The sequence below is a fragment of the Podarcis muralis genome, chromosome 12 (genome assembly GCF_964188315.1).
Source record: "Podarcis muralis chromosome 12, rPodMur119.hap1.1, whole genome shotgun sequence".
Classification (NCBI taxonomy): domain Eukaryota; kingdom Metazoa; phylum Chordata; class Lepidosauria; order Squamata; family Lacertidae; genus Podarcis; species Podarcis muralis.
This window is the reverse complement of record NC_135666.1, coordinates 24,474,008-24,488,339: the sequence shown is the minus strand read 5'-3', so window position 1 is coordinate 24,488,339 and position 14,332 is coordinate 24,474,008. Positions and strand designations below refer to the sequence as shown.

At 39.6% G+C, this 14,332-nt stretch overlaps 1 protein-coding gene across 6 annotated transcripts in view; it reads left to right on the top strand.

Moving 5' to 3' along the window:
• MALRD1 (MAM and LDL receptor class A domain containing 1) overlaps window positions 1-14,332 on the top strand; it is a 233,090-nt gene that overhangs the window by 161,293 nt on the left and 57,465 nt on the right. For all 6 annotated transcript variants that reach the window (XM_028750688.2, XM_077936862.1, XM_028750689.2 and 3 more), the window contains 2 exons: window positions 358-515; window positions 4,474-4,675. In XM_028750688.2, the coding sequence (XP_028606521.2) occupies window positions 358-515; window positions 4,474-4,675 (360 nt within the window). The remainder of the gene's footprint in view (window positions 1-357; window positions 516-4,473; window positions 4,676-14,332) is intronic.

The window sequence follows — 14,332 nt, the reverse complement described above, 5'->3', positions numbered from 1 at the left end:
TATTTATTTAGAAATCAGCTTTTCCCATAGATAGTTGTATGAATATGCACTAAGCCTCTGCTGCTAGATTCATAAAGATAACATTCCCTAGTCACTCTGGTAGTACGTAATGTCACAATTGTATTTCAAATTAATCCAAAACTACTGCTATTCCTTGGATCTGCATTATCAAGCAGATGGATCAAAAATCCCCACTCATTCAGCTACAAGCATACATTGAAAGTCTGATTGTGAATATAATAACACGCTTAAGAGTTTAACAGGATAACGTCTTGAAACTGACACCCTAAGAGAAAAATGTTTCCTTTTGTTTTAAACATTGTTAATACTAACAGGATTTCTTTTGTCTTCTTGAAGGTAATGGGCACACTTTTTTGTATGTCAATTCATCTACTCAACAAAAAGGGGACAGAACAAGAATAGTTACCACCCAGTACTTCCCAGCCAGTCTGGGGAGATGCACATTGCGCTTCTGGTTTTGGCCAGTTAATTCTCCTGAAATTGGATTGTTAAAGGTAAGCAAAACAAGGAATTTAATATCTAGTAGATTATAGTTGTATTATTCATCCTTTTCTTGGTTGCCAGTTCCATTATTTCCCACGCTATAGTCCAACCTGCTTGAAAAAACAAAGTCAACATTGGCAGCGCTACAATATTCTCATTTCAGAAGAGCTGTGCATGCAGTCCCTCCCAGTCACTGTACACAATCTCAAGATAATGTTCTTATACAAGAACAACTTATCAACTTATTTTCACACCAATCTGTTTTGCTAGATATTGCATGTGGAATGCAATGGAAATGTAATGTAATTGAGGGTGGACATATCTTTCCATTTCAGTTTCTCTCAATTTCTCATTTTTTCAGTCTTAAATTCAGTTCTCCACTTTTCAATATCAGTTGGTGGTCTTTTTTTTTTTTTATCCTCATGAAAAGTCATCAGCATTCTACTGCAGATTTCTCCTAATACACTCATTAAGACTGGAAAAAATTAGCATTTTTGCAAAGCAGGTTTCCCTAATAGTGTATGTTATTTTCACTAATATATCCCTTTTTATGAACTTATATTTTATTATTTGAATTTTTGTACATCTTACTCTGCTGGGAAACTGCACTGCAATATTTGGAGAAGTGCAAATTTCAAAGGATGGCTTTTGTTTCGGTTCTGTTATTATTTCAAAAAGTGCAAGTTAGATAGGTTCACCTTTAAATGCAAACTGAATCACACTTCTCCACTATCAGTAAATGAACTGCATTCATTCCTGCACTACTCATTTTTTTACTAAGGTGTGTGTGTGTGTGCTGAACATTGGCTGTGTGATTTGAGTTGCATGTTCTTCGCTGCTGGAGAAACCTGGAGCAAAGCAGCCTTGACTGTTTTCATCTCCATTGTGACTCCCATGGCTCTCTGTGGCTTGTGCTTTTCTTTGAAGCAGCTGTGTATTGGTGTTCCATGTTTGGAACTAGAAAGATTTTCTAGTAATGATGGTGAGGTTCTGTGTACTCAGAAGATTGCTTCTAATGGAAGCCTTGTCCTTGAAGCTACAGATCTTAGGTATATGATACTTGAAGAACCTCATATTGTTACCAGCGTCCAGAAACTACTGGATTGCTTTTGCAGTAGTTATTCTACTTATTTAATAATACATGCAGAGCATTGACTGCTGAAGGTCACTTTTATGTTGCTCCTGAATTTTGTGCAAACCAGTCCAGGGACCATACATCAGCCATTAATGAGTTTTTCCTGTGTTGAATTTTGTGGACTTTCACATTATACACAGTTACTTGGCAGTATATGAAATTAATCCAGGATTTTTAAATGCATTTTTTGTGACTTTGTAATATAGTTTTTAATAGTTATTATTTTAAAATCCTTTGCATCAGGTTCCTGTTACATAATTTCCAGAGTGGCAGCTGTGTTCATCTGTTGCAGTAAAAATCTCAAAGAGTCTTGTGGTGCTTTAAAAACTAACATATTTATTATGGTATGGTATAAGTCTACCAAAAAAAAAAAGTTAGTGTTTTAAGTATCACAAGACTCATTGTTTTTGCAGATGATAATAAACAGATTTGTCGGGTTTGTTTTTTAAAAAACCTTTAATAATTATTTCCAGTGGTTGTTTTCTCTGGTGTAAACATACTGGTGTTGTAAAATCATGTATCAGAGGCAGCACTGGATGAATGCCTCTGAAATACAGTAGCAACCAATCAATGCACCAACAGATACAAAACTTGGAGAGTGGAGATGAAAACCTAGGAACATTCAATGTATATTTCTGGCAACACAAAATTCATTTTCCTTAAGGGACAAGTATAAAGGTACATGGTGTAATGCTGTCTGCTGTTCTGTTGAAGAAGCACAGCACTTCTTCTATTGCATCTCTATTGGATCTCTTCCCTAAAGCGAGTGCCAGGTGTTTCACAGGGATACCCTATTATTTAGGCATTGCAGACATTAATTGGTGCGTAGGCAGGAAGCAACCTCACAACAGTGTCTTGGAATTAAGAGATATCAGTAAGGCAGCTAGAAAGCAAAGTGCTTGTTTTTCAGGGAAAAGTCAAAACATCCGAGAAGCCCTAAAACAATAAGTGGTGAGGATCAAATGAAAAGTCTTGTACATTTTTAAATAGAAAGAGTTTTAAGGCAAGTCAAATAAATGCCCACGGCATCAGAAATAAATTTAATATTCCCCAAATTTAAAGAATAAATTCATGCTGGTGGAAGCCTCTTCCACACATACGTTTCTGTCATGACAGCCAGTGCCAGACTCATACAGTTACATTCCAGGCCCTTGTACACATAAGCGAAATGCGTGTAAGTGGGGAGCCCACTGCAGTACATACAGCCTCCCGCCCAACAGCTGTTGAGTGAGGTAGCACAATGCCAGCGAGAGCTCCTGTGCACCATTTTGGAGCCCTTGGGTTCTTTTTGTCTGGACTTTGGGCTCTGGGGAAGGTCTCCTTGTGAGCCACAAGGAATTTCCAGCTCTCTCCCACCATTTCAGGTTAGAATTGAAATATTTTCTGATGCTGTGCATCTACACAGTCGTACATAAGTGGTCATGCATAAGTGGTGACTATCCTGGTTCACAGAGTTGCTGTGGGGATAAAGTGGAGGAGAGCTTTATGTATCACCCTGAGCCTGCAACCCTATACAGACTTGTCTGGGAGCAAATCCCAATGAAGCTTTCAGTAGATAAGCAGAGGATTGCACAATAAAAACCTTTGAGGAAGAGAAGAATATAAAGGTATTTTTCCCCCCAGCAAGACTCACAAAATCTACTTCTTCCAATGCAAAAAAGGGAATGATATTTCCCCCCCTCTGTTACATATTTGTACTGAGATTGAAAGAGCGAGGCTGTCAGATGAACCAATCAGTACAGTACTCTATTTATTTCTTAACATTCTCAGTATCAGATCTTGGCACCCCATGTTACTTTACTACCTAGCTAGAACAAGTTGAGGAGAATAATTGCAGTTTCCCTGTTCAGCATCCCTTCACTGCAGTGCTGCTTGAACATACTGCCATAATACTGGAAGTTAAAGCAAAAATTAATTCCCCTTGTGATAATATATGTCCAATATTTCAGTTTTCCAGCTTGTTAGGCAGTTCATATTACATAAATTGCTGTGAACTGGGGTGTAATAAATTACAGCAGAGGACAGGCCAATTTCATTAAAAATGACTAATTTTTTTATTACTCCATCTCACTTTTGAGGAAGGAAAACACAGAGTGGATCAGCAAATTTTTATACTATTTCCCATGATTTGGACGTGATACCACGCTGTTCTGTGAAATGCTGCTTAGCAAATTCAAGTTTACTTCTGCCAATCAGATCCTATAGCAGTTCTAAGGGGAGGAAGAAAGGATAAAACCTCAAAAGGATGGCTGAGAAGATGGTTTATTTTGGCTTACTGATAAATGCTTCTATGTTTATAAAATCTATCATCGCTATCTTAAGGAGCTTGGTATTGAGCCATCAATTATATTATATTGTATGTGCAAATATGTATTAGGAGATATTTACCCATTTTTTTGAACGTGTATCTGTGAGTTTTAGAAGAAATAAAAGCAACATTTTCAATGCATTTCTAAATAAGGGTCCCAAACCTTTGGAGATGAAAGTACCAGAGACTTCAATAGGTCTTTTTTTTTTATTTAAACTCCTAGACCTTCTTGACCAACAGCTGGCAACTCCCCACACACCCTAAAAACATCCCTGGCATAACACTACATGGGAGAGTATTTAAAATCCAGTTGCTAGAAATGCCCCACTTTTGCTACCTGCTTCTCCCTCCATCAATCAAGCTATTTCTCTCTCCCTGTTCAAATACCTCCTGCTTTATCCTCCACTCTCCATATAATATATTCTCATTGCTATCATGAATATGTGATTCCTTCTTTCTTGGGCATGCATTATGACACTTCTGTACTTACTAAATTGGTGTGTTTTCTGTATTTGGCTATCAATAGGTGTATGCCATTGAAGAATTTGGAATGGATATATTGATGTGGGCAGCAACTGGAAATACAAAAAGTACATGGACATATGCAAATGTGGTCCTTTCCAGCAATAGTCCTTTCAAAGTGGCATTTGAAGCAGAAGTAGGAGCCAATGAGCCCATCGAATTTGCTCTCGATGACATTACTTTCACACCAGAATGTGCATCAGGAGGTATGTAATTCTACAGATAAGTCACTGGACACATGTACCTAACTCATTATCTGTTTATTAATACATTTATAATAGGTCCCCTCTTTGATATAAATACTTTGGGAACAAGTATGTTATTGTACACAATACGATTGGACTCCCCAAGATACTCAAGTGGTCATTGCATTTGATGTGTGTTTCTAACATGAGTAATTCTCTTTCAGAAAAAAAACATGTGTGAGGCATCTCTGAGGACCAAGCCATATGAAACAGTGACAGGGCCACCTGCCACTTACTTCCCCTTAGTACTTCTCCCTATGTATCCCCCCCACACACACACACCCACATCCTGGGCTCAGCTGCATTACGACCAAGCACTTTTCCACTTGTCCTGCTTTCTAGGCACAGGTCTGAGCAGTTTTCTGTTTGCCCTACCTCTCCCTGGGAAAAGCTGCTCTTTAGCACTGAATCAGAGCAAACATCAATCCGCTGAAAACCCAATTGACATTTGCTCCAATTCAGCAATAAAACCTGGGTTTCCCCAGGGGAAGACGGCAGGACAAGCGGAAGTCTGGTTGAGCCCTGAGAGAAAGGGGAAGAGATTGCAGGAATGTAAACCACGGACAAGCAGAGGTTCATCATCTGAGATAGGCTTTGATGGGTAGGAGAGAATATATTAATTGCAATTTATCCTTCCAGGCACCTGCATGTGTGGGTTAAACAGAATTTTACGATTTTACCCTTGGGCGCAAAATTTGAAAGCCTGGGAAGTAGGTTGCAAAGCCTAGTTTTGAGCAAGATCAGGTGTGAAATAAGCTGGCTCTCCCTTTCTTACCATGCTTACCAAAGAATCAGGTAACAAATATAAAAATATAATTTACTTATAATCTTGCTTTTGTTTGACAGCAGTAAAAACTAAGCAGGCAAAATATGTAAATTGACAGTATAACCAGCTTCAGGCATCTGCCTGAGCTGGAGCAAGGACAGGGTATGCCTGTTCTCATGGCTGGTCACAGGAAGAGAGAGAGGAACAGGAAGTACTATTTGCTTCTTTCTGTCCAGGAGAGGAGGGGAAATGACATCACACAGAGCCCTCTCTACCACTTGTATTTCCATGGTCTGAGTATCTACCTATCAGCATTACAGCTCTGTGGTGTTACCATTTTTTATGCTAACCAACGAGAATTTGCGTATCACCTGTCATGTTGCTCCTTATCCTGGAGTGTCTTTGTCCTCTGGATTTATATCTGATGAGGGCAGATCTGCATTTGAAGAGCCTGAACTGCTATTATTATGTCTAGTTCGGCCTCTTGAAGGTAGTTCACACTATAGAAAATTCATTCTTTTTTGTAGGGATATGATCACCCAGGTAAATGCCTTTATTTGAATGTAAATGAGGCAGCTGTGTGCAAATAGTCATTTGTTTAACTCTCCATGTTTAAGAAGACTATTTTGTGTGTGATTGGCAATAAGCAGATGGCAACTGTGGCACTTATGGCTAAGTGAAAAATGATAGCAGTGCTGGAAAATATGCTCATGAATAATATACCACTAGTTGCTCTGCTCTAATTATGACCTCCAATTGCAAAACGCCTCTCTCTCTCCAGTGAGTTGTTTAACCCCATGTTTAAAACAATGCCTCTTTTGTCTGTGATGATAAAAACATATCTTGTGGGAAAGAAGCCTCATACTGATATTAACTTGAAATATTTGTGGTGCAGCACAACTTTTGCACTTGCGAAAAAAACAAAGAATTGTTTTAATTTCTGCGGCATAGTTCACATGCATCACAATTGACTTTGTATTGCTATTTTCAACCATAACCTTGTGACCTTGGTTATTAACAATCACTTCCATGGATATGAAACTGAAAATACATGTTTCCAGCCAAAGTTGGGAACTGTTAAAATGCAATGATTTCAAGGGGAGTTATTTAAGAATAAACTTTTTAAACTCAACCCAGTCAGGGACTTTATGCCTCAGAAGGGTTGTTAATGAATCAGGTATATATATTTTAGATGATGATAGGTCTTATAAATCCAAGGTTTACTGTGTGCATAACCTTTGCTCAAACTGCTTCAAAAATTGCACTATTTTGTCCTTGTTAGTCTGGCAGCAAAAACCAACTGATGCTGGTTTGGTTGACATTCACTCTAGTTGACATCAGTGGTATGGCGCCACAGTGAGAGATCAGTAAATCACCAACACAATGGTGTATTATGTTAGAAGACCTTTGAATTATGGATATGGCATTGCAGCTGTTTCTTGGTTTGGATCACTGCTCACAACTTCCAATGTGAAAACACCAGCATCATCAGAATACAAGTCTGAGAAACTCTGCCTGTGCTAGTAATAGCAAACATAAATATTTGTTTTGTAATGGTTTCGGCTACGCAAATAAATAATATTTGTAAATAATATTTGTAAATGTAAATATAAAGGTGACATTATATTTAAATAATGAAATTAATAATGATAATATAGAACACCAGTGTCTGTAGATCCTTTGTGCTATGACCTTGACTCTGATATTTACTTGTTAATGTTATTGCTGTAACTAACTAAGCTGCCCTACTATGTTGAACTGGATAAAAATGCCCAATGAAGATTACTTTTTGGAGGTGAGTGAATTTAAATACTTTTAGGTTAAGGTTACCAGGTTTTTTCCAATGAATCCGGACACACTTTTCAACCTCAACTGATTTTGTTAGGAGACTGATTTGTAAATCTGGGGACTGTCCCTGGGAAATGGGGACATCTGGTAACCTTATTTTAGGTCTTGCCTAAAATACAAGATGTTCCCTCCCTCCCTTTCTCTTCTCTTCTCTTCTGTTCCCTTTTTCTTTTTTTTCTTTTTTGAAAAAAGAGCCCAGCACTTCTTCAAGCAGCTTGACTGTTCAGCTGTATTCCTAGGAGAGAATGCCCCGGGAAAGATACGATGTGTCGCTCCCAGTGGCTCAGTTTTTTGAGGAAAATAATAGGTGCCTCCACTGACCACCCCTTAGACATTCTTAATCTTCTCTCCACACCCACCCACAGTGCCTCCAAATATCCCTCTTCTACTTTCACGTGGGAGAAAAGGTCCCACAAAAGTGAAGTGAGGTAGAGATTCTTGGCCCAGCTTTAGTTTGCACTGTGATCTCATGAAAACGTACAGATGGGAAACAGGCATAGAGCATTCCCAGTTAATCAAGGCTTATTATGGAATTACATTCATTTTTTAAAAAAAATAGGCAGGAACACTCTACAGCCAATTCTGCTCAATTAGAGGGGATGGACTGTCTCTCTCTGATGAAAAGCAACAGCTCCTTAACTTTTTGCCTTTTAGGTAAAGCACACTTTCTTCTCCCCTTTCCCCATATTTTTCTTCATATATTTGTATAAAAGCTTTGCATTTTAAAAATGGATTTGTGTGTGTGTTTTGCACACAGCACTTAGCTTTGTTCCACATTTTTTTCAACTCAAGATAAAGGAATAATATGAGAACTTGCTGTCTCACTTTGCTTGTAATGTTCTCTTCCCTTAAAGGATTGCTTTGTTGCTGCAGACTTTTTGTCTTTCTTTCTGCATTATTACTTCTCCAGCCTCACTTTAATTACTTTAGGTTTCCCAGGGCAACATGTTCTAAATGGAAGCAATCACAATTTAGCTGGTTGGTAGCTCTAAGCAATAAAGCATTATCAACTTCTTAAGTTCACCAGAGGTTTTATTTTTTTTCTTAAACAGCAAGACCTCATTAGACTGGGGAATTTTGCTAGAATGCTGCCCCCCCCCCCATTTTTTTTAATGTTCGTGAGAAAGTATGATCTTGTGTCCTTCTAGTAAAATTCCAGAGTAACTTCAATATTTTATTCATTGTAAAACTGGGTGTTGTCATCTGCTGATGCTTCTGAATATTGTTCTCTTCAACATGAGTTTTGCCGTTACTGACCTACTGGGGTGCTGTATATTTGAAATTGTGGTGCTGAGTCATGTTCAGCCTTAATGTATTTAGTTACTGTTCATAATAGGGAGCATTTCATAGTGTGGTTTCTATATGTTTTCTTTGCTGTTGTTGTCGTTTAGTCGTTTAGTCATGTCCGACTCTTCATGACCCCATGGACCAGAGCACACCAGGCACTTCTGTCTTCCACTGCCTCCCTCAGTTTGGTCAAACTCATGCTGATAGCTTCGAGAACACTGTCCAACCATCTAGTCCTCTGTCGTCCCCTTCTCCTTGTGCCCTCCATCTTTCCCAACATCAGGGTCTTTTCCAGGGAGTCTTCTCTTCTCATGAGGTGGCCAAAGTATTGGAGCCTCAGCTTCAGGATCTGTCCTTCCAGTGAGCACTCAGGGCTGATTTCCTTAAGAATGGAGAGGTTTGATCTTCTTGCAATCCATGGGACTCTCAAGAGTCTCCTCCAGCGCCATAATTCAAAAGCATCAATTCTTCAGTGATCAGCCTTCTTTATGGTCCAGCTTTCACTTCCATGCATCACTACTGGGAAAACCATAGCTTTTACTATACGGACCTTTGTTGGCAAGATGATGTCTCTACTTTTTAAGACGCTGTCTAGGTTTGTCATTGCTTTTCTTACATTGTACTTTCTGGAATCTTGGAGTGCTCAGCTGCCTGTTATGTATTTGGAGGGTAGAGACACTGTTCAAAGTGGGCTTTTTGAACCTCTTGAGCTCCTGTAGTTTGCTATAGTGGCTCATAGGTGGGGTTTATTTCAGACATATTAGGTAGCAATAGAGGTCAATTGTATTTGAAAGGCTTGCTTGATCCTTGATCTTTCCTACTACTCCAACACAACAAAGCTAACAATAACAGGAAGAAGTAGAACAACGGATTGCAGTGTTCAATTCACATACCTGGGAATAGTCCTCTGGGCTTCTATTTCCTTTGATGGTTGGAGACAAAACATGACTGCACAATAGTAACAGCTCAGACTGCAGTTCTTATTTCAGTCCTTGACTGCCTAGCTTCAGTCCTAGTCCCTGGAGCTACTGCAATGCTGAATTGCAATATGTAACATCAGAGGGGGAATAAAATCCTCTGGGCAAATCATACAAACCTAATGCACTCAATAGTGAAATAAAATAAAACTTGATTTTGGAGATGATTTGGAAAATGAAGAGTGGGCTAGAACTATATCTGTGTAAATTTAGCCATGGCCAGCTTTGTGTTTAGGGTGTTCTAGACAAAGTGCTCTCCAGCAGGCCTGTTCCTCCACTGACTAGATAAAGGAGTAAAATGAAGGGGGGAGGGAAATCACAGCCATACTTTAAAATGTACATTTAGTATTTTAACTAAGTACTAAACAGATTAAAACCACCTCAACTTTGTATGCATCTGGTTAGATGCTTAGAAAAAATAAGATTTTTCTCAGGAGCTGAAAAGAGGAGAATGAAGGCACCTGCTTGATCTCAATAGGCAGGGAGTTCCAAAATGTAAGCGATGTCATGCTAAGCAATCAAGTTCTTACAAATACAGAACAGGTATTATATGGCACCTGTAGTAATGCCAGTTCAAAGTGGCCAATCAAAGTGGTCTAGTGGGCATATATGCCACTCTAGGCCACTGTAGGAATTTAAAATGACATTTAGGCTTTTAAAAGTAAAGGTAAAGGGACCCCTGACCATTAGGTCCAGTCATGACCGACTCTGGGGTTGCGGCGCTCATCTCGCTTTATTGGCCAAGGGAGCCGGCGTACAGCTTCCAGGTCATGTGGCCAGCATGACTAAGCCGCTTCTGGTGAACTAGAGCAGCACACGGAAACGCTGTTTACCTTCCCGCCGGAGCGGTACCTATTTATCTACATGCACTTTGACGTGCTTTCAAACTGCTAGGTTGGCAGGGGCAGGGACCGAGCAACAGGAGCTCACCCCGTCACAGGGATTTGAACCGCCGACCTTCTGATCGGCAAGCCCTAGGCTCTGTGGTTTAACCCACAGCGCCACCTGTGTCCCATTTAGGCTTGTCCCATTGCCTAAATTGAAATGTTTTTTGTTTTACTTTTAAAGGAGTGCCCAAGGCAAGCATCATCAGGGAGCCCTGCCAGGGTGTTGGGATCCTGGCAGCTGGCCCAAGATGTCAAGTTCTGACTGGCCCTGGAATTGAGTTCATGTTCTTCTTGCACTGCAACAGAATGAAAGCAAAAGGGAAATTCAGAGGGACTTGAATGGGAGCTGAGATTCTGCTTTCACAATTCTGCTTTTCACAATTGGACTATCAAAACTGGGTAGCCAGTTTACTTGCTTTCCTTTTTTGACTGCTCCATTCCCTGATCTCTTCTTTAAGTCTACAAAATGAAGGGAAGATTGCATTGGCCACAGTAACAGCTTCTACGTCTAGATTCAGGTATGGACATCTGCAGCCCCATTCTACCTCAAATGCTCTCAAGCACTGTTAGAGTTTGTTTGCTGAGGTGTGTTGCAATTTGTTACAACAGCAGCTTTGTTTCATAAATGCAATCTAGAGGGGGATTTCAGAAACATGAGCAAGAAGGACACTTTGAATTTGTCTGTGAGTCAGGAAGCCTATGCTGTCCCATCAAACTCTAATGTTTCCCGAGCAGATGGCCTCTGGGGTAGATTAGAACTAGATTACCTATTCCTTTATAGACCAAAAGCAAGACCTTGGGCACTCGCTCCCTGAATTATAGGCATCAGTAGCCTGTTTAATGCTTTGGTGAACACTCATGATAATTCACAACCCTGTCAGGAAGCCCATAAACATTGAAAGTTTGACTTTGTGAACATTGCAATGATCAGTCAAGTATGATACTTGTCCTTGTAGAGATCAGTTCTTTCCTGCAAATGAAGGTACACATGGAATGCTAACACTTTGACCGTTGCTTTGGGGTTTCAATACAGCTGGGAGTCTTCTTATGCTGGGAGCCTTAACTGGTATAATTTTGATTTATTCAGCATTGCAGAAGAGCACTGTTCTTTTTGTATCTGTTTAATTTGAGTATCTACAGTCTAAACAGGGATAGAAATTCAGGGTCTGGTGAATAATTGAAAATTCACTATTTATTTCACAGGATTTTGCTGTTAATTGCAGTTCTGGATCTGCAGATTTCTCTTGATCAGAAAAAAGCTCTTAAGAATAAATAGTGTGTCTAAATTCCCTTTTATGGGATGAAATCCTAAGCACACATATGGATGTAAATCCTATTGAACAGATTAGCTTGCAGTCAATAAGAAAATACCTCCCTGTTTGATTTCTCCAAATGTTTTTTTTTTAAAAAAAACTGGATTTGCTTTTGCTTTGTTAGTCATTGCTTATCCATTTGTACTCCTGCATTGTCACACACTCTCTACTTTCTTCCATTGTGCTCAAGTAGTGCTAAATGCTGCCTCAAAAGTGCCTTCCCTGTTTGTTCAAGAGGATGAGAGGGCAATCGTAAGCACAAGAAGGTGGCATGAATTAAGCCATCATAAATTAAGTGGGGGCAAAATATGCCAGATCCACACTCTGTTCAGAAGTAGGGCTGCTGCTGGTTGAGCAGGTATAAGCCTGGGAGAGGGAAAGCAAACTTTAAAATAGTGTTTGAGTTACACCACCCTTTTTGTCTGGTTCCCAGGTCACATGATCTTGCTGAATGGGTTTGGATGTACTGTAGTCTAAGTCCCCTTCCCTTCTGCCACACCCACACCACACTGCTTTTCCAAGGCTTGCACTGGTTTAAGATCCACATGGGTCCTGGCTGAGCTGACTTGGAGGAAATACACCGGTGTTTTTCTGGCTGAGAACTTAAGTTAGTGTAGCCCTGTTGAGCTGGAAACCTCCCGGCTCAGCTAATGATGTACCAGGTCTTCACTCACGCCAGCAGATTTGGCATTAGGACTGCACCCTAGGTCTAGTAATTATTATATTGACTTAATGTACATCTTACTCTTCCCCCTTTTCTGATATATGTGGGAAATAATTTAAATCCTGACCAAGGAAATTTGTCCCTATGCTGATATCAAACTTTTTCAACACTTGAAAGCACTTTATCAATGTTTATTATTTAATATTGAAATCAAATGTCTTTAGGACAGCTAGAAGAAAAGGGCATCTGAAAACAAACCACTTATTCAATCCTAAAGCTGCAATCCTAAACCCAGTGGGACTTACTACTACATAATCATGCACAGGATTTTCATAATTTAAGAGGGGATTATATTTTTTTGCATCATGCCTAGAAACCACCCCTACTGCTAGAAGACACTATTGAGGAGCCACTGGGAAGTACTCTCTGCAGACAGAGATGTCTTGTTTAGCCATCAGTCAGTCAGCTGTTCTTAACCTGAAAGGTTGTGTCTAACAGGATGTAATTTCCAAGTGTTGCTAAGGCCCCGAGAGTCAGATCAGAGTTCAGTGGCGTGCCAGCCTAGTTCATGACTTCATTGCTTTGGCTACTAGTGAGGGCACAAATCATCTGGAGGACCTGCCAACTGCCTACCAAGGAGTTAGGCTTACTGTGATCAGCAATTGCTGGCAGTTCTAACTGCCCAAGTGAAATGATGCATTTAGTACTGTAACTTCCAAACCATCCATAATTCTTTGCTAAGAGAGAGGAAAACAATAACACACAAAAAAGCTTCCCGTTCTCCCTGTACTCCCCCACCTCCCGTACTCCCCTACTAGTAGTAGCAACAAACTACTATAATGGTACAAAGCTGTATGAAAATATTTTAGTCTCTGATGTGTTAGGAGCCTGTGCTCTTCTTTGGGGATCACAGAAACCATTGGCGTATAATAGCATATATTAGTATATTAGCATTGGACACAGCCACAAGATTTGTGTTGTATCTGTAGCTTTAAACACTTTAAGATTCAGATCTGTTTGTGTGTTATTTTGTGGTCTCATCACTTCATTTTGTGGTTTGGGTTCCAGGCTACTCTGTGTAATCTAAAACTCTGTGGCCCCCATTCACCATAATGGGGAATCCAAAAACAGCTATAATGTTTTCCTTGACCAAAATGGATGGAATAGTTGGGCGGGGTATAAATAAAAAATATATTATTTATTACATGGAAGCTCATTAAGACTGTATTAGACCTGCCAAATTGCAGAGAAATAGGTCCAGAAGCTTTTAGTGGGAGAAATGATTCATTTCCCTCCATAATCCTTCATGAGTAGGGGAGAGCACAGGGGATGGGTGGGAGTCTTGTTCTTTCTCACCTTAAAACAATTAAGAAGTGGCCAAGTGATGTGTATTCTTGCTTGTATATGTTTTAAAAGTTTGAACCATCACTCCAGCTTTCCCATTCCACCTGTTTTTTGTGCAATCCAGAAGGCTTCCTGTAATGTATTTTTTGTGATTTAATTGTTTTATCTTTTTGTAAACCGCTTTGAGTTTTTTGTTTACATCAAGCAGTGCATAAATTTTATGAAATTAAATGAATAAATGTTGGCCTGTCTGGTTTGCCATACTAGGAATTTTCTGAGTCAGCTCTCAAGCATTGTAGTTTTAGTTCTGCATTACAAAGTGCAACCTCCTGGTTTCCCCTCCATAAACCATTTGTGTTAGAATTATTTCTGTTTATGTATCCTCTGTGTGGCCTTCTCTTCATGATGCTTTTCATCTCTAGTACATCTTACAACATAAGACTGTCTGGAATGCTGCCTGTAGAGTTCTGATTAGCAGTTTGTTTATTTATTGTTAAAGTAGAGCAATGTTTGTTTGTGTGTTTTTTTTATA